The sequence below is a fragment of the Blennius ocellaris genome (assembly GCF_963422515.1).
Source record: "Blennius ocellaris genome assembly, chromosome: 10".
NCBI classification, from domain to species: Eukaryota; Metazoa; Chordata; class Actinopteri; order Blenniiformes; family Blenniidae; genus Blennius; species Blennius ocellaris.
In genome coordinates this window covers 10,477,534-10,497,849 of record NC_137659.1, presented here as the reverse complement: position 1 = coordinate 10,497,849, position 20,316 = coordinate 10,477,534, and the positions used below count along the sequence as shown (strand labels likewise).

Here is a 20,316-nt window from a genome sequence, read left to right as displayed (position 1 = left end):
GTTTTGTTTTTGTTGCCAACTTGCTAATTTAATTATGGTATATATATATATATAGATAGATAGATATAGATATATTGATTATGAACATATATATGTACATATATACACACACACACACACATATATAAGTGTGTGTGTGTGTGTGTGTGTGTGTGTGTGTGTGTGTGTGTGTGTGTGTGTGTGTGTGTGTGTGTGTGTGTGTGTGTGTGTGTGTGTGTGTGTATAATTTGCCCTCTTATAATACATTTGAAGTCACACTGTGCAGTGATAAACTCTCCAAACCTTCAACATGTGATGCAAAATTAAACCGTTGGTCCAAAATGGTTTGGACAATATGTGAAATGGGACTAAACAAGATGTGATGTTTAATGTTAAAAGTATGACAAAAAAATGTATTATATTTCTCATCGAATGTCTAAAAGACATGTATAAATATTTACATACTCACAGAAATATACATTGGTGGGATGTTGTTTTCACTCAAATCAGTCTGTCTTTCTTTCTTTCTTTCTTTCCTTCCTTTCTTTCTTTCTTTCTTTCTTTCTTTCTTTCTTTCTTTCTTCCCTTTCTTCCCTTTCTTTCCTTTCTTTCTTTCCTTTCTTTCTATGTGGTTTATTTATACCAGTACGTGACGACGACGCAACTACGGAATAGAAGAAGGATCAAAGTTCGTTTTGCGCTTCCGCGTTTACGGAACCAGTCGAGTCGGGAGTCGGGAGGAGTCCAGCGTCAAGAGAAACTCAAACTAAGAGGAGGTACGTTATTTTGTACTGTTTCTACAGACAACTCTGGATTTTAGTAAGACTAACGTGTGTTTTTCCTTAGAAGGCATTACTTGTCCTAAACTGGGCAAGCCGCCCACTGCAGCTAAACTAACGACAACTTTGATTGAACTGCTGAGAGACTGGAGGATCTGAAATATAGAAACACCATCATTTAAAACATACGACTGGATTCATTATTGTTGTGCGTTAATTTGGTGGCCGTCCGAGTGATCGGACCCTTTAAATAGACTGGCTGAAGAAACGGGGCGGCGAGTTTGAATGGGAAAAGTTGACTCATTAAGTATCATGACTCAGTGACGCAGTCTTCGGTCAAGTTGGCACGAGATTCACACTTCCTGCATCGATGAGCCCTGAACAGACTCATCATCAGTCATCGTTTTGATGCCTCAGTCCCATCGGTGTGACGAGATACTATGCAACCAGCTCAGTTTCGTCAACTGTATCAGTCTTTGGAGCTGCAGAAATAACATCTCCATGAGCGGCCAGCTGTGCGCCAGTGTGCAGGGACCGTCTGCAAATTAAAACCGCTGCAACAGCCAAGACATGTCCTACAAAAATATCTGATAACGTCACTGTTATTCCCTGCAGCGTCACCAACATCACTGCAGCTTTCATTTGTCTCCTTCTGACCAGACTAAAACATTTAGTTTGAAATTAAAAGGGGGAAAAAAGGCTTTTTCATAATTTTTATTGATTGGTAACAAACATTCAAGAACTTCACTCCCATGTACTGGAGACCAATGAAACGCTCTTCCTTGATTGATTTAAACCAGAATGTTTAAAATCATAAAAGGAACTTCTTCAACACTTTAACACGGGGTGTCAAACACTGTTTAGTTCTGGGGCCACATACATTCCAAATTCATCTTGAGTGGATCGGACTGATAAGACAGTGCCCTGATGGACTATAAATTTTAACTTTAAAGCTTAATTTTCATGGCACAGGGCATACACAATGAAAATGTCTATTTTCATCAAACCAAACAGTTTCTACAGATAATGACTACAATCTAAAGATAAAGCCAATTGCCAAATTTCTTCTCGGTCAAAATGCAGTGACCTATCTAAAAAAACTATCCTATTGCTGTTGTATTATGCATGTTTTTACAAAGTCATTCCAACGACATAGCTTTGATGCTAATTTAATAGCACAGAGGTAGATATCTTTCCCAGCAGTGTCATTGATGCCTCTGCTCGGGGCTCAGTGTTGCGTCTGCTCACAAATTCTATAATATAGATAATATTTTGAAGGATGTTTCTTGAAGTTTGTTTCATAAATAATCTCTTCTCTTTTTTTTTGCAGTGGTGTGGTATTTATGTGACAATGATGAACTGTTGACTGGCTCCCCTTCATCTTCACCACCATGTCTCTGAGCAACAATCCTCATCTGCTGCTGGGCAGGATCCGCTTCTTCAACAAGTGCATTGAGAGTTTCAAGGAGGGCGAGTCGGTACCCAAGAGTTTGTGTTTTGTCCCCAAAGAAGTGTGCTATAAAATCTGCAAGGATTCATCATCTACCGCTGCCTCCCACGGAGCTTCTACTGGGATTGCAGGAAAAACCATCATGTCTGTCTATGAAAGCCCCCAAAGTCGTCATCACAGCAAGAAATTATCCAAATACAAATTTCAACTGAAGAAAGGGGCTTGCATCTGGACAAGAGGAGAGGAATACTGTAACAACTACGGCCTGTGGGTTAAAATCAGTAAGGTAAGATAGTGCGCTTGCTGTTTCCTTTTTATTACCATATGATATATCACAAATTGTTTTTTGTTAGAATATTTCCCTATAATTAAATTCAAATTGTGAAATGAGAGGATACCTTTTACTTTTATTATAAATTAACAATGAAATTGTCATGTGACATTGAGGTGATGGACCTGTGGATGTACTGATATGTTGTGGAAGTTCATGTTGCTTTGGCCTTCAGCTCATCTCTATTAAGGCCCTGGTGGTTCCTGTCTTCGTCTTTACAACACTTCATTTACCAGGGTCAGGTCAGGGCAGCTAGCACCCAGTCAAGCTCGGTAAGACCACTGCCAGCAAAGTTCTTAAAAAAAAAAAAAACATCTCCTTTAAGGCCTCTCAGCAGAACCATCAAAATCTCCCTGTATGAGTGTTAAAACCAGAAGGGACTGAGAAAAAAGAGGAGAATTGCCAAAATGATATAATGACCTGACAAATGACAGAAAAAGAAAAAGCCATTATGAAGCTGGGTCTCCGGAATAAGTTGGCTTTACAATTGAAGGGTATTTGAAAGGAACTAAACCTAATACACTGCTCAAAAAAATAAAGTGAGCACTAAAATAACACATCCTATATCTCAATTCATTAAATATTGTAGTTGAAAGTCTTTATTCAATATATAGTAGAGTGTGCTGAGAACAAAATAACTCATTAGGCTCATTTGGTTTTAAGGGAATGACTGAAAACATGCATGTCTCAGTTGAAAGATGAATATGAGTGATGTGTGTTTTCAGGAGCAGCTGGAGGAGCACTGTCCCGGTCATGATTTGGAGGAAGGCTGGCTTCTGGCGTGCAAACGCACTGAGGGATGTGACCGGCTGGTACCTGTGGAGTCGCCACAGACCATCAGCAGGCAGCAGCAGCTCTTTGGGTACGACCATAAACCCTGCAGCAGGTGGGAGCAGGTGGTGGACGTGGTGGAATGCGCTCTTTACACAAACACGGGACCCCAAATCGCAGCGTGTGATGACACTGCTGTCCAGAAGTTGAGGTGAGTCGGCTTCAGTGGAAGTCAAACTGGATAGTTGGATGTTTGTGTCAAACCATAACGTGAACTTTGAACCTTCCAGGTACGTTCCGCCCGGCTGGACGCTTGAATGTGATGAGGACCTCATTCACTACTTGTACGAACAGAAAGAGAAGGATGACATGATGGAGCAGACTGAAAGGATGCTGGGATGTGTGAAAGACTCGGTTAAGTACATCGAGGCGTCTTCAATCTCGGTAAGCTTCTTTCAGCTCTTTTCACAAACCTTTTCTAAAACTGAGCCTTTTATTAACTGGCTGTTTTTACTTTGATGCAAGCCATTTGAAAGATTTAAGTTTTAGACATGACAAAATTACTGTATCAAATAAAATTATTTATCCATGTAACATATTTTAATTGTGTTTTAATAAGTATGCATTTTTATTATTCCTTTCACCTATCATGCTCCCTTGATATTTGGTGATGTCAGACTTACAGCTGGCTGGACTGTATGACAGACGACAATGAAGACTCGTACTGGGAGAGTGCTGGCAAAAAAGGACAACACTGGATCCGTCTGCACATGAGGAGAAGCATTGTGGTCGAGTAAGAAGCACTAAGCCACTAATTAATTCAAATAAACCAGTGACATTGTAGTCCACACAGTGATCTATTATTTTGGCTACTTGGGTTTTATTCTGTTTTCTTTACTTCTGCCCCTAATTCATTTAAGTTGCTTTTTTTCAGTTTTATTGTTCACCTGTCGTGCTTATCAGCGTTCATGCTCATCAAATAATTCGGAGAATTTTGTTGTCTCAAGTGATATTTTCATGCCATGAAAACAAAAGGCACACAATGATTAGAGATTTATTCAGATAGCGCCTTTTAACCAAATGTATTTATTCAAACTGATTTACAAGCATATGAAAAACACATTATTTTAAGATGCAATTGTATTCTGCTTCTTTGTATTTTATTGATTTGAAATATTAGAAACTCATCCTAGTAAAACAATGCAGTAAAAGTCAATAGCACAGTTGACTGCAGCACCAAATCAAACACATAGTGAAACTTTATGATATCTCAAACTAATCTTATCTGATCATTACTTTTGCAAAAGAAGACATGATAACTGAGTGGTGATAAAGTAATAAATAACGAAGTAAAGTAAATTTGTGTTTTCAGTCTTCTATTGTCTGCTTTTCAGGAGCTGGCTGGTGTCTGACCATTGTCATTTCTAGATTGTTGCCATAAGCATTTGCATAAAGAATTACTCATTCAGACAAAATACAACTGTATGTCTATCTCCACCAGGATTTTGTACACACGACCCACTTTGAGTCACATGTAGGAAGTTAGTTACTTATAAGTTGCCGATAAAATGTGAGCATGCATTTATCTTATGAAGTATATTTTGCCTGTTTCTGTCCACCAGTAAAATGATGGTGTTAGTAAATACCGATGACCACGATTATATGCCCAAGAAAATTACAATTTATGGAGGCGGAAAACACCTGAAGAAGCTGAATGAAGTCATCGTAAATGAGTAAGAAAATCCCTTGTCATTTCCAGCGGGTTTAGTAGATTGTAGTAGATTGTTTTTTTCTTGTTGCTGATATGTCATAACTGATTATCCCCATTTCCTTCCAGATCTACCACTGGAGACGTGTGTGTACTGCAGGATATGACCTGCCACCTCCCTGTCATTGAGATTCGAATGGAAGAATCTGCATGTCGGGCTATTTCTTATCTTCTTATTTTCTTTGTCTTTCAACGTTGAGATACATCTGTAGCTGCTTCTCCAGTAAACCTAGAACAATATGTGTTTCCTCCTGGTCCTTTACAGTCGATGGGACAGACGTCCGAATCCGAGGCCTGAAGATCACTTCATCCTGTGAGAGGGACCTGGGCCTCAATGCAGACGAGTTTCGGTCGTCTAAACTGGTGCGATACCCCCGTCTGCGGGATACCCCACCTGACATCCTTTACTACAGAGCTTTACTCATTCAGAGGTAAGTAGCACTCATTCAACCACTTGTTACAGGTTTTTACAATAACTTGTTTTTACAGTTTACAAGATCTGCTGTTCATGTTTATGTTTATGTTATATTTAAGTCGCTACTATTATCCGTCTTGTCTCTGCAGGTTCGTCGGTGTCCTGGACAGTGTTCTGCCTTATTTAGTGCCGGCATGGACATACAGCCTTGGTAACTTCAGCAAAATCAAAGTGAGTCATCTGAAAGCTTTTAAAAAATGCAATAGAGGCTATATATGTTGAGAACCCTCAACATCTATACCTCGAGTCTGTCGTTACATTTGAGAACATCATGAAGTCATTGATATAACAGTGACTCAAACAAAACATTCTGCAAACTGTGATCAATATGAAGGCAGAAGTTTACCAGATGGGTCAATATTGTAGTATTAATTAACGAGTTCCATGTTTACCTTTGAGTAGCATAAACTGCTTGCCTTTTCTCTTTTATGTAAAGACAAGGGATGCACCTGTTTTCTTGTCTTTCTTTCTTTCCTACTTTTTTTCTTCATTCCACATTACTCGCACACACACACCAGTTGAGATACTTTTATTTTCAAGCTCATGGCGTTTCTATTAGGTTATCTTTGAAACATTCATGACATTTGTTTTTGGTTGCCGTAAATATAAATAACTTCTTTTTTTTTTTTTATTATTCATATGCTGAACATACCTGGCAATAAATCGGCATGATTTATCGCGTTTTACGTATACTACCCTACAATATCTCCTTTTTTTTTAGTAACATATGAGCCTTAAATCCACTCCAGTTTTGGACAGTTCTTGTACAACTAGAGTAATCATAGCACCCAAAGCACCACAAATGTAGAAATACCATGCAGTATTGCTATAATCAGGCGTTGAAATATGGTTGTGAAGAGGAATGACTGCATGACTGAATGCATCATCACCCCTTGTTTATGTAGTGTCTGCACAATGTATCCCTTTACTGGTGTTGGTTGATAATGGGACTGATCCAGCTTTTTGTATTTTTGAGAACTATAGGCCCATATGGAATAGATATGCACATCTTGAATGACTGTAATTGAACACTTGATATTTAGCTTACTCATATGTGAATACAATCTATATTTGTCACTTTTGATCTGTAGCTTGCAAAGCAATTTTTGCTGCTGTCCAAATGCCGCACAGATCTCATCACTCAATGCCTGAAGGACTCGGAGACCAAAGAACCAAAAAAATTGCCAGAAGTCACAGTCAACAGGCGTCTAGCTGCGGAGCACAGAGAAAACCCATCTCTGGACCCCCGCTGCAGGAATACTCTGTTCAACCAGGTACTGACGATCATGGTCAAGATCTTTACATTACGGGGGGTAGATGCTCAGGACAGTCCGTTGTTAAGATTTAAATACTGTCATGACTTGTAATTTTCCTCTTTCAGATGTATGACGCTCTGAACAAATCTGCCACACTGAAGAATGCCTTGACTTATAGGTGTGCATATTCTCAGCCATATAAGTGTGGTATTTTTCTCTCTGCTCGTGATTGTAACTCAGTGGTTTAAATCCTCAATTTCTGTCAACCTCAACAGATGGCCCATTACCTTTGACCAATGGTGGCAATGTGTGTTTATTGGAGAGGGACTCGAAGACGCAGGTGGTGGGTTTCGAGACAGCCTGACAGACTTGTCGGAGGAGCTTTGCCCAAGCTCAGCCGAGAGTCCCTTACCTTTGCCGTTCTTCATTCGGACATCCAACCAAGTAATTAGTCCACAACATTGCCTATGACAAATTATTTAAATTCAGTGTTGTCACTTGCCTGAAATTATATTTTCTTTATCTGTTAGGATTCTTTAGATGACAAAGATTACTACATCCCAAACCCATCCTGTAAAGACTTCTGCAAGTATGAGTGGATTGGCCAGCTCATGGGAGGCGCTCTTAGAGGGAATGATTTCTTGGTGAGTAGGACTTTGTCTATACTTATTATTATTTGGTGTATATTTTTGTATGATTAAGTCTTCCAGCCAGTAATTGTCAAGATCAGGTAACACGACCTGCTGATTGTCTAGGAATTTCCCTTGTGTCCACAGATCTTGGTTCTGCCCGGCCTGGTGTGGAAGCAGTTGACTGGAGAAGCCATCAGCTGGAGTAAAGACTTCCGTGCAGTCGACTCTGTGTTGGTGAGGACATTAAAAAAAAGTTCAATCACAAGACGTAACTAAATCTTCTGAAAGAAGAGGAAGCTCTGTTCCAGAGATTGAGAAATCTGTGTTTTTTACATGGCACTCTCCTTCAGTCTTCCTATTTTTTCCATTTAAAAGGAAATATGAAAGGAAAACACCATTGTTTACTCAGTGCTTGTTCTGTTCTGGTCATGGCTTCATGCTAAATGTGGCTGTGTGTGTTCAGGTAAATCTGCTGGAGGCCATGGAGAACATGGACCAGGAGACATTTGAGTTCAGGTTTGGTGAGGAACTGGTCTATACCACACTGCTGACTGACGGCCAGATGGTGGAGCTCATCCCCGGCGGCAGCAAAACATCGGTTCACTACGAGGACCGTAGTGAGTTCATCCGCCTGGTGCAGAAGGCTCGGCTGGAGGAGAGCAAAGAGCAGGTGGGCCTTCACCTTCTTTTCTCTGAACTGTTCTTGTTTTTATTCATTGGTGAAAACTGTGCAAAGCTAAATCCTCACAGTTGGTCCAATCTCTTGATTATCCATCCGTGTGCTGCAGATTGCAGCCATCCGGGCAGGGCTGCTGAAGGTGGTCCCTCAGGGGGTGCTGGACCTGCTCACCTGGCAGGAAGTGGAGAAGAAAGTGTGCGGAGACTCTGAGATCACAATGGAAGCTCTGAAACAAAATAGTGAGTATCAAGCATTAAATATGCCTTTGCTGTAGAAGCAAGTCACACTTTGTGGTGTCGATAATCTTTGTCAACACAATACATTGGTAATATCTTTAAGGCACTGATTCATTATTGAGAGCTCAGACCTCTGCTTTAGATGATTATTAGAGATAAAAGCAACAAAGGTACCATCTATAAGAAAGTCTCTCTATCGTAGTGATCTTCTGATTTCCCCACAGTACTACTCAGAGGCCAGGAAGAAAACTATGTCAGAGTGCAATACTTATGGGAGGCGCTGACAAACTTCACCAATGGTCAGTGTACTGTTTATATTTATCTTTTTCCAAAACTGTACATGTCTTTTGTGAAGTGAACTACATATGTTGGTGTCATGTGTCTTTGCTGCAATTTCCAGAAGGTTGAGATGTGTGAAATGCAAATAAAATAATTGGTGATTTGATCCAATTTCTAAATCTTGTAAACTTGTATTTAATTGTCAATAGGAGGAAACATGCCAGCTTTCCATAATTTCATTTAATATTGAAAAGATTAATTTATTTTCCCTTTTGCAGGGGTTTGCCACAGCAATTCATGACAACTTTCACTATGAATTTGGCTTGTTTTCATTTCTGTTGCTTTTCTGCGACAAGGTCGATTTTACTCGTGCTAAAGGGAAATGCTTAATCAGATGTAACATTCAACATCTTAACAAATGTACATTTTATGACAGTGACACATCCTATACAAGTTGGGACCACAAATAGTTTTTCACCACCCATTTATGCTAAATGAGTTGGTTTAAAACTGCTTCACAATGTTCCTACTCCTACCCCACCTATTTTGTTAAGATGTTTTTGAATCTAATTCCAAAATGAACCATTCCTTCTATAGGGCTTACTCTCATATCTGACATACTGTCTATGTCCTGTTGTAGAAATAAAAACATTTGCATAACATTGTGTTTGCATTTTACACATTCTATCAAGCTTTTTTGGAATCAGGTTGCATTTAAGTTACTCAAGAAGTAAAGAATTGAACACAGTGACCAACGAGACTGTTGAATTCAATTTCCAGACGACCGCAGTAGGCTTCTGAGGTTTGCTACTGGCAGGAGTCGACTTCCTGCACCTTTCTGGGTCTATTTTCGCGGTTCAAGGTGAGAACAAATTAATTATCTTTAGCAGTCACTATTATGAAAGAGAGATGTCTTGATCAAATTTAAACTACTCTGACCACCATAAAGCAGCTGAAGAGATGGTCTTGGAGTGGCTGCAATCATATCTGATTTCCATTGCATTCAGGATATGCCATTTCATCGACTGCTGACAAAATGCTCTGTGTACGCCACAGGTTTGAGCTTAGAAGGCTCCTGTAGTCTGATGAGCAAAGCAGCAATCCACAGCTATCCACAACATACCAGAATAGTGATGAGTATGTTGTTCAGTAAAGTCTCACGTAGAGGTTATTTAATCGCTCCATATGAAAAAGCCAAAACATAAATGGAACTGATATAATTTGGGAAAGGAGACCGATATTATTTTGGATGGAGGAACACCTCAAAATATTTCAGAACACTGGCACAAATGCAATATCAAAATACAAACTGTTGGAGGCAGTGTGGAGCTGAGAAAGCAGATCATTTCCACCTGTTCTAGGACTTCCCCTCCATTGGGAGCTATTGGCAAGAGCGTAATAAATGTATGGACAAGGTGTTAAAGGTTGATCTTCCACTCATGTTCGAGGTTTTGTATTTCGGGAAAATTGGATATCGCCCTGAGAGGATATGGGGATAAATACATCTCTAGAATTATGCTAATATCAAGTAAAAGGGGGATTATCAGGTAATGGTTGAAGACAGAGGGTTCCAATGTTGAAGACTGGGTTGACATCATATATATGATCGAAAAGTTAAACTTCTCTGTGAAACTGGAAGAGGATACATTTTTGAAAAGATGGAAAAACTGGATAGAACACGTTAAACAAATAACCCTGACCCGAAGTTTTCGGTGAGATTTTCTCGATGATGTGTGTTTGAATGGTGAAGCAGTTCAGTGTTGGACACGTATGAACAGGACTGTGTATAACATTAGTATGAAAGAAAAAATAATTCATTGTATACCAGTTGTTTGCAGAATGTTTGTTATAAAAAGAAAATTGAAAAAGAAAAAGCTTTACATAACTTTTATCTATCCACATGACCATGATGCTTGTAAAGCTTTTGGATGCACTGTCATCTTGACATTATAGTTAAGATTTATATTCTACAGTTCTGATATGTATTTATCAAAGCTTTGCAAAAAATTATATGATGGCATTATAGAGCCATTAAAAAAAAGATAGACTCACATTTCAGGTCAGTGTACAAAGAGAATCCTAAATATTGAATATGGAAAATATTGGGATCGGCAAATACTATACACTTAGAAATTCATGATTCAAAAGAAAGCATTATTTCAGAAATGTATATTCTATTCCCGAATACAGCTCTGAAAAGAACGACGAACTTCCCCAATCATCTACTTGTAGCACAATTCTTTATCTACCAAGCTACTCAAGGTACGACTGATTTGTATGTTTCATGATGCACTTTTGTGGAGACATGTTTTATTTATTTGAGAAAATGATGTATCTAGAAAAGTTCACAAAGCATTTTGAAAAACAAAAATTCTGAAAAAGGCAAATGCAATGTCACATTAATCACCTTGTATGTGTCCTGTGCTCCTTTGTTTGCAGTGCAAAGGTTTGTGAAGAGAAGCTGCGTTTTGCTGTGTACAACTGTATGAGCATTGACACTGACAACTGACCTTCCTATCGTTCCAATCAACACTACATGCTCAAAAACCTGCAGCTGAAAGGAGAAGACACGTCAAATTAATCACCAAATATTCAAGTCTGCCAATCAAACTATTTCTGCATATAATAAAGCTTTAGATGGAAATTTAATTAAAGGGATCATTATATTTATACCTCCTGTGTGTTTGTTTGAGCAGATATGAATGGACGTACAAAGATATTTCAAGGCATTTTTAATCACAGGGACTACTGTTTATTTCATGTGTTTTGATAAAACATTTTTATTCACAAGTTCCTTTTTGTCTGAATATCAACTCTAAAGCAGGACCAGGTAATGCATCAAGGCTATAAATCATAACAATGTGAAGTTACTGAAAAGTGTGATGTATATTAATGCATATTGTTGATCAGAATAAATTAAAAGCATGTCAAATGTTATATTTTATATGTAATAAATCGTACTGTTGAAATGGTTGGAATTGTGTCAAATTCAAACTTTAGGCAAGACACATTTATATCCATAGCACCACAATTAAGAAAAGCATGAAAAGGAGAATAACTAAAGTAAAAGCTTTATTAACACAAAGATTTAAAAACAAAAGTCAATTCTGTTGTTTTAATAGAAAGCCTGTGCATATAAGAAGTTTGTTCCACGGATGAGGAGCGTAGGAACTACGCGCTGCTTCACCTTGTTTCTTCTGACTCTGGGACATTTATAAACCTCTTCCTGTGGATCTGGATGTTTAATGTTCTGATAGTAAATCCGAAAACACTCAAAACTTTATGGACAAGAAGTCAGAATCTGAATTTGATCCTTTGACACAAAGTAAAACTCATTTGACGATGTGAATCGGATTCATATTTTTATTAAATGAGATATAAGTATGAAAACGTGAAGGACGGATACTCACGAGGGTCAAAATTGTATTTGTACTTCCGCGTTGTCAGGCTTCTGCTGCAGCCTTTACTGCAGGTATGTGAACTCTCCGATTACAAGCATTTCTGGTTATTAGCTCACAAAACGCCCATTTGACACCAAATCGTGACAAAAACCAAACCGGTTCGCCATTGGGTCGATTTTAAAGCAGCAGTGAAGCATCGGGATATGCCTTCACAGAGCGAGTATGCTAACGTTAGCTCCCTCACTTCTACCGTTTGGAAACGAACCGATAGTTATTTTTTTTGTTTTGTTTTGTTTTGTTTAGTTTTAGTCCTTTAATTGTTCACCAGCATACTACAGATCGCATAGATTTCACATTGCATGAAAGAGACGATGGCACTGAGTCCACGAGGCTTTATTTGCTGATCATTGAAGCTGACATTTGTCAGGAACATTCGGTTTTGTTTTGGTTTGACAGGAGCATCTCGGTGGAGCCAGACAGGACAACAGAGGCAGGGCTGCTGTGTCGATTCAGGCTGCTGATGCTGAACTTCTGACTGCCCCCTCCTCCATTATCTTCACCACCATGTCTCTGGGTGACAATCCTCATCTGCTGCTGGGCAGGATCCGCTTCTTGAACAGGTGTATTGAGAGCTTCAGGAAGGGCGAGTGTGTGCCCGAGTGTTTGTGTTATGTCCCCAAAGAAGTGTGTTACAAAATCTGCAAGGATTCTTCATCTACCTCTGCCTCCTGTGGAGCTTCGACTGGCTCCACAGGAAAAACCCTGGTGTCTGTGTTCGAAAGTCCTCATCATAGTCCCCACAGCAAGAAGTTATGCAAATACAGTCTTGAACCGAAGAAAGGGACTTGCATCCGGACAACCGGCGAAGAATACTGTAACAGCCAGGGCCTGTGGGTCAAAATCAGTAAGGTAAGATTTGACCATATGTTAGTTTGATGGTACAGCTGCACAATTTTATAGGTGTTTTGAACAACTCGGTTGCCACTTTAAGTTGGTGCAATGACATACAGTTCTTGTTCCAAGACGCTGAAATGGAAAAATGTACGTAACCTGTGGATAAAGGTGATGGTTAAATGGGAGGGTGAATATAACTGTGGTTAAAAAAAACACACATATGATCAATCGATCCCTGTATGATTTCAGGAGCAGCTGGAGGAACAACGTCCGGGCCAGGAGTTGGAGGAAGGATGGATTCTGGTGTGTAAACACACTGAGGGAGGTGACAGGCTGGTGCCTGTGGAGTCACCAGAAACCATCAGCAGGCAGCAGCAGCTCTTCGGCTACAACCATAAACCCTGCAACAGGTGGGAGCAGGTGGTGGATGTGGAGAACTCACTCCATATCGGCTCCAAACCCAAAGTGGCAGAACGTGATGAAGCTGCCGTCCAAAAGCTTCGGTGAGCCTGTTTGTGAGGAGACAAACTGGAGTGTGGACCTTTTTTTGTTTAAATGCAAAATAAGTATTTACCTTTTAATCCTCAAGGTATGTTCCTCCCACTTGGACATATGAATGTGACGAGGATTTGGTGCATTACTTCTATGACCACATTGGCAAAGAGGATGAGAACCTCGGGAGTGTCAAGCAGTGTGTGACCAGCATTGATGTGTCTTCATTTTCGGTAATTATTCCATGATATACTCTATAGCCATTAAAAAAAATTGAGAAATAGTACATTTGTATCAATGAATAGGGTAATTTCTGAATGGCACATATTCTACTGTGCAAAGCGTTTCGGCTGGTGTCAGAGGATAAAAACTGCAAAAGGGCCTGAAAAATTATGCTGACGGTTCATTTTCATCAGTTAATTCAAACTGCAGTTAATTAGCAGAGTAGAAATCAATATGCGCTGTGACCCTTCATATGCCTTTAAAGCAGCTTCAGTTCCATTCCGCATGGTTGCACACACTTTTGAAAGGAACTTGCATGGATGTTGTTCAAAAACATCATGTTAAAGGAAACACAGATTCTCTACTCCTGTCTTCTGGTTCAGAGCCTTTGATCTCTACACGTAAAGCCAGACAGACTTGATCATGTTAAGATCAGGTCTTTTTTCTGATGATATTTTTTGGTAAATCTAAAGTTTGTGGGTTGTTTTTCCCTCTACTCCATATTACATTTTGAGCCGATCCTTCTTGCCGACATTACATGATGGTTAAAAAGCATTATGGTACACTTTCGATTGAAAGTGAAGGTATACTGTGTGCAAGTTTAGGATTTTATGTCAACATTAAATGAATAAATATGTTAACATGGGTACTTTGATGTTTGCCTAATAGGATGATCCCAGTGGAGGGGTGAGTTGTCTGACAGATGGAGACACTGAAACGTATTGGGAGAGCGATGGCCTGCAGGGACAGCACTGGATCCGGCTGCACATGAAGAGAGGCACTGTGGTCAAGTAAGGCCCTGTTGAGTACCAACGTGAAGTTGCTGGCATGTTTATTTCTGCTACCACCACAAGTTTACATTTGAATTACTAATTTTGATTTCAATCTAGCCATCTGTGTGTTGTATTTTGATCTCTTTGGTCATGAATGCTGCAAGATTTTCTAATGTTGCATGTTTTACCACAATAAGGCAACTATTCACTAAGCCTGCATTTTACTATATTATGTTTTCCAAGGTGTGTTTCAATAATAAACTACTACTGTAAGAAACCAAAAATATGTACATTTAATCTTAAACTGTCCTCTTATTATAACTTTGAAGTCATCACACTGGGCAGTGATAAACTCTCCAAGCTTTTAACATGTGATGCAAAAATGAAACCCTTGGTCCAAAATGGTTGGGACAATATGTGAAATGTGACTAAATGTGGATGTCTTTTTTTGTGTGGCTCCAGTAAACTGATACTTACCGTGGACTCAACGGATGATAACTACATGCCCAAGAGAGTTACAGTCTATGGAGGAGAAGGCGACAATCTAAAGAAGCTAAGCGATGTTACCATTGACGAGTAAGTTTGTTTTACTCTGATACACTTCACATCCTTTCTTGATCTGCAGCAATCTTATGAATGCAAGGAAATCCCATATGTTGTCAATGTCATAGCAAGTTGTTTATATTTGTTTCCAGTAATCTAATTGGAGAAGTGTGTGTGCTAGAAGATATGGCCTCTCACTTGCCTGTCATTGAAATTCGGATTGAAGAATGCAGAGGTAAGGTTTTTTACGGCATCACATTATGATTGTTGTTAAGTTTTGCTACTCATATCGGAGTACTTTTACAGAAGATTTAGTATAAATCCTCAAACCATGATTTTATTAATCCTTTTTGTCGTCTTTTTGTTTTGTTTTGTTTTTTGATACAGATGAGGGAATAGACGTTCGAATTCGAGGACTGAAGATTAAGTCATCATGTGAGAGAGACCTGGGTCTGAATGCTGATGTTTTCCAGTCCTCGAACCTGGTGCGCTACCCCCGTCTGCAGGGCACCCCACCCGACATCCTGTACCGCAGAGCTTTAGTCATTCAGAGGTAGTTTCCCATCGATCTACTGAGTTGTTACAATCGCTAATTAATTAACCGAAACATTTCTGCCATCTATACTTTTTCATGTGAGCTGTAAAAGTGTGTCCATCACTGTCCATCTCTGCAGGTTTATTTGTCTACTGGACAGTGTGCTGCCCCATGTGGTGCCGGCCTGGGACTACAGCCTCGGTACCTTCAACCAGATCAAAGTGAGTCATCCCAAAACATCCAATAAATGGAGTAAAGGTTGTGAGAAGCTTCAAGCTCAAAAAGCTGTTTTTTAATGAGATGCATCTTTATGTAGTATATAGTGAATGACTGTGTGGCTTTTGTTGTTGTTGTTGCATTTTTAATCATTATTTACACATACAGAGTGACTTACAGAGTTAATTGCTCTGGCACAAACTGCACACCCAATCAGAAACCAAAAATGTTCATTATGGTTGAAGTAGGCATGCTGGAACCCACTGTTGCATCCAGAAGCTCAAAGCAAGAGTGAGTAGCAACAGAAGAGAAACGTTGTTGCGATTGGCTTGAGGCCATTTGGCAAAATTTCATGGGGGAAAACCACATACAGAGTTCTGCAGCTCATCCCACAGATGCATGGTTCTTATGAAAATGGCAGAATTTTAAAATGAAATTATCAAGCAACATGTCTAACCAAGGAGCATTGTTCTAACAGAGAAGAATATCTAACTTTTTATGCTTGGTTTAAATCTCTTTGCTCAAAGAGCCTTGAAACCACCTAAATAAAAAAAGTGTAGCACAAAAACGTCTATTTTCTAAGATCTGTCATTATTCTATGTTCATTAAATTGTCTTCAAACCTACAACAAGTTGCATCTATGCATGGCTCATTCTTGTATATCACACCTGTGCCTTGCTTGTATTTATATTTAAATAAGTGTCATTTTGCGCCCCCTAGAGCATAAAGCAGTTCTTGCTGCTGTCAAAGCGGCGTTCAGCCCTCATCACACAGTGCCTAAAGGACTCCGAGACCAGTAAGCCAAACTTCATGCCTCGGCTGTACATCAACAGACGACTGGCGATGGAGCACAGAGACAATCCGTCTCTGGACACCAGCTGCAAAAATGCGGTGTTTAATCAGGTAATCAAATGCATAGATTATTAGTTATGGAGGTCACGGGTTCATTTTAAAGTACAATAATGACGCATGTATGTTTTCCTCTGGCAGGTCTATGAGGGTCTCAAGCCATCTGACAAGTTTGAGAAGACTTTAGATTATAGGTCAGCATTTCCCCAGCCTTCTGTGCACAATATATTGAGAATAAATATGACTACCACTCAGTGGTTTCTATAATCTAAATGCAAATGGTGTCTCTTTGACTCATTAGATGGCCCGCTCGCTATGATCAATGGTGGGAATGCAAGTTCATCGCCGAGGGAATCATTGACCAAGGCGGTGGGTTTCGGGACAGCCTCGCAGACATGTCGGAGGAGCTTTGCCCCAGCTCAGCCGAGTGTCCAATGCCTTTGCCATTCTTCGCCCGTACATCCAACCAGGTACTGACTCATGATCAATGTCAGCTAGATCAGGCTGGAATTCAGAGTCTTCATTGTTTTTTGTTCATCTGTCAGGGAGCCTTAGAGGCCAGAGATTACTACGTCCCAAATCCGTCCTGTAAAGAGTTCAACAAATACGAATGGATCGGCCAGTTAATGGGAGCTGCTCTCAGAGGGAAAGATTTCTTGGTGAATAAAGCCCACTCTTCACTAATTACTGGATGTTTATTGTGAGTGAAACTATTGTATATGATGAAGGCTTAAATAAGTGTCTTGTGTCCACAGGTCTCAGCTCTGCCCGGACTGGTGTGGAAGCAGTTGACTGGAGAATCCATCAGCTGGAGTAAAGACTTCCCTGCAGTTGACTCTGTGCTGGTGAGGTTTTTGTTTTTTTTTATGATTTTCGTTCAACACTGCCAAAATGTTCAAAATGTTTCGTTCAACACTGCCAAAATGTTACGCTTAACATGGACAAAATCGAAACAAAAAATGCGATCTGTCAAGTTACCAGAGGGTAACTTGACAGATCGCATTTTTTGTTTCGATTTTGTCCATTTAGAAGGGAATATGAAAGGAAAATATGGTATTGTTTGGTCAGTGATTGTTCTGTTCTGGTCGTGGCTTCATGCTAAACGTGGCTGTGTGTGTTCAGGTAAATCTGCTGGAGGCCATGGAGAACATGGACCAGGAGACGTTTGAGTTCAGGTTTGGCGAGGAGCTGGTCTATACCACGCTGCTGACTGACGGCCAGATGATGGAGCTCATCCCCGGCGGCAGCAATGTGTCGGTTCACTACGAGGACCGCAGTGAGTTCATCCGCCTGGTGCAGAAGGCTCGGCTGGAGGAGAGCAAACAGCAGGTGGGCCTTCACCTTCTTTTCTCTGAACTGCTCTGGTTTTTATTCTTCAGTAAAAACTGTTTCCAAGTTAAATCCTCACAGTCGGTCCAATCTCTCGATTATCCATCCGTGTGCCGCAGATTGCAGCCATGCAGGCGGGGCTGCTGAAGGTGGTCCCTCAGGCAGTGCTGGACCTGCTCACCTGGCAGGAAGTAGAGAAGAAAGTGTGCGGAGATCCGGAGATCACAGTGGAAGCTCTGAAACGACTCAGTGAGTGTTCGGCTTGGAATTTAATCCAAACTCGGATTAAATGAGCTATTTGTCGATTTTAATCAGACTGGACTGTCCTTTCTCTTTATTACATATTGGACAATGGATGTTTGAGATGATCCTCTGAGGCAGGAGAGCAGTGAAGAGAAGAGTCATAGATGTAGTACTGCAGAGGTGGCGATAGTTGGTTGAATGCATGCAGACAATACAGTGATATGGAGGCAGGTGATCTATTGTCACGACCATTGAAGAAAATCATGTTGTTTAAAAATTGAGAGCTGATTCTTGTGACTTTTATTTTCCCCTCAAATTACAAAGAGATGTTACAAGTGAAATAATTTTTTAATTCATATTTTCATCTCCCTGCCAGCACGCTATGAAGACCTGGAACAAAGTGATGTTCGAGTCCAGTACCTATGGGAAGCACTAACGAACTTCACCAATGGTTGGCTCACGTTTGTGTTTTTTATTATTTTGGGGTTATTTTTCCAAATAAGTAAATATCTCTTGAAGTTGTGAACGTTGTAGTTTAAAGTGATAAATATGTTTGAATGACTGGATCATTTCTGCTTTCAGAGGATCGCAGCCGGTTTTTGAGGTTTGTAACCGGGAGAAGTCGCCTTCCTGCACCAATCTATGTCTTCCCTGACAAACAAGGGTGAGCACAAGTACGTGTAATAGAAAGTCATTATGTTGGCAGACATAACATTTAAAACATGCCTTTTGTTTTTTTTTGTTCAGCTCTGAAACAACTGATGCGCTTCCACAATCATCCACATGTTCCAGTACACTATATCTACCCAACTATCCAAGGTATCACCATGTTCTGTGTTGAAAATGTTGCTCGCCCATTTTTCTGTTTTAATTTAAAGGGATTCTTCATTCACTGCATCGAGCCAGCACTCTAAAATATATCAATCCAAAACTTGTGCATCGTCAGTAATAATGCCACACATGTTTTCAATGTCTTGCAGTGCAAAGGTTTGTGAGGAGAAACTGCGTTATGCCGCGTACAACTGTGTAGCCATCGATACGGACATGAGCCCGTGGGAGGAGTGATCCACCTGCTGCTTGGCTCAACACTGCACGCTCTCCACATCACAAAGACACTTGCCAAGTTATTTGCTGTATCTCTACAATTGCCTAATAACACAAGCTGTACATAATAAAGAATTATATGGAAATATGTGATTGAGATGTTTTAATTTACATGTGTTTGCATTAAAGCAAAAAGTTAAATAATTTTTTCCCCCCCAAAAAAATGTTATGATGTTGTTATTATAAGGTTGATAATGATAATAAGATAAGATACTTTATCTCATAATGGGACAATCGAAGTTTTTTACAATAATAGAAAATTATGGTAATGACAATATTTCACATTCTTGCATGATAGTGTTGGTAGTGATTCTCGATAAAGATTGTTATTGCACAGAATAAATTAATATATATTGCACATGAGAACAGTAATTAAAAAGTGCAGTGTGTCATTTGTTCACATTTAGGGTAGGTAGGGGATGATGTTACTGAGAGCAGTGCTGGTTGTACACAATATTAAGCTCATTGCTTCTGTAAGTGATGGTCAGTAAAATTTTAATGATTTGTGTACATTTCAATAATTTTTGAAAATTGAGCCGTGACAAGAAATTGAGCGGGAAAGCTGAGGCGTGTTGCACCAGTAGTCTCATGTGACAAACATGCACCAGGGGTCCCTGAACAAGGACCCCCTGTTGATAAAGTACGATTCTTCTTAAAAACAAAATAGATTCATGCAGTATATTTCTGTTGGAGCAGCAATTGTTTACAGTGTACATTAAAGAAAGGGAGTCCACACAGTGGTGCAATAGTTAGCACAGTTAGCACTGTCGCCTACAGTAAGAATGGCTCAAATACTGTCTGGCGTTTCTGTGTGAAGTTTGCATGTTTATTCTCGTGGGTATGTGGGTTACCTCCCACAGTTTGAAAAAAAGGCATATTAATCAGTGACCCTATAAATTGCCCATAATAAGTGTGAGTGTGTAGTTGTCTGTATTTCTCTGTCTGCCCACAAGATAAAGTGGTATAGAAAGTGAATGTATGAATAAAATTAATATATTGCATAGGAATACTTGAACTTGCAGAAAACAGACTGATTTCTGAAACCTACCAGTGAATGTAAAAAGTCTCATTTATTACTGA

At 39.7% G+C, this 20,316-nt stretch overlaps 2 protein-coding genes across 3 annotated transcripts; both read left to right on the top strand.

Annotated features, from left to right (window-relative positions):
- Window positions 1-628: 628 nt before the first annotated feature.
- LOC308135447 (E3 ubiquitin-protein ligase HECTD3-like) lies at window positions 629-9,597 on the top strand. The gene is made up of 18 exons (XM_080503448.1): window positions 629-755; window positions 2,089-2,494; window positions 3,265-3,521; window positions 3,601-3,754; window positions 3,988-4,103; window positions 4,933-5,043; window positions 5,148-5,230; window positions 5,344-5,509; window positions 5,643-5,724; window positions 6,645-6,827; window positions 6,935-6,987; window positions 7,085-7,253; window positions 7,340-7,453; window positions 7,586-7,675; window positions 7,905-8,111; window positions 8,230-8,359; window positions 8,581-8,655; window positions 9,416-9,597. The coding sequence occupies exons 2-18, from the start codon at window positions 2,150-2,152 to the stop codon at window positions 9,499-9,501; spliced, it is 2,421 nt and encodes an 806-aa protein (XP_080359574.1). The 5' UTR covers window positions 629-755; window positions 2,089-2,149; the 3' UTR covers window positions 9,502-9,597.
- Window positions 9,490-19,269, top strand: hectd3 (HECT domain containing 3). Of its 2 annotated transcripts, none has more exons than XM_080503445.1 (20): window positions 9,490-9,497; window positions 12,493-12,945; window positions 13,180-13,433; window positions 13,520-13,655; window positions 14,314-14,435; window positions 14,880-14,993; window positions 15,113-15,195; window positions 15,348-15,513; window positions 15,635-15,716; window positions 16,432-16,614; window positions 16,702-16,754; window positions 16,862-17,030; window positions 17,106-17,219; window positions 17,316-17,405; window positions 17,683-17,889; window positions 18,009-18,138; window positions 18,509-18,583; window positions 18,715-18,796; window positions 18,880-18,951; window positions 19,113-19,269. In XM_080503445.1, the coding sequence occupies exons 2-20, from the start codon at window positions 12,601-12,603 to the stop codon at window positions 19,195-19,197; spliced, it is 2,562 nt and encodes an 853-aa protein (XP_080359571.1). In that variant the 5' UTR covers window positions 9,490-9,497; window positions 12,493-12,600; the 3' UTR covers window positions 19,198-19,269. The 2 variants fall into 2 exon arrangements, with proteins under 2 accessions (XP_080359571.1, XP_080359570.1); XM_080503444.1 differs by lacking the exon at window positions 9,490-9,497 and adding an exon at window positions 12,086-12,107.
- The last annotated feature ends 1,047 nt before the right edge of the window (window positions 19,270-20,316 follow it).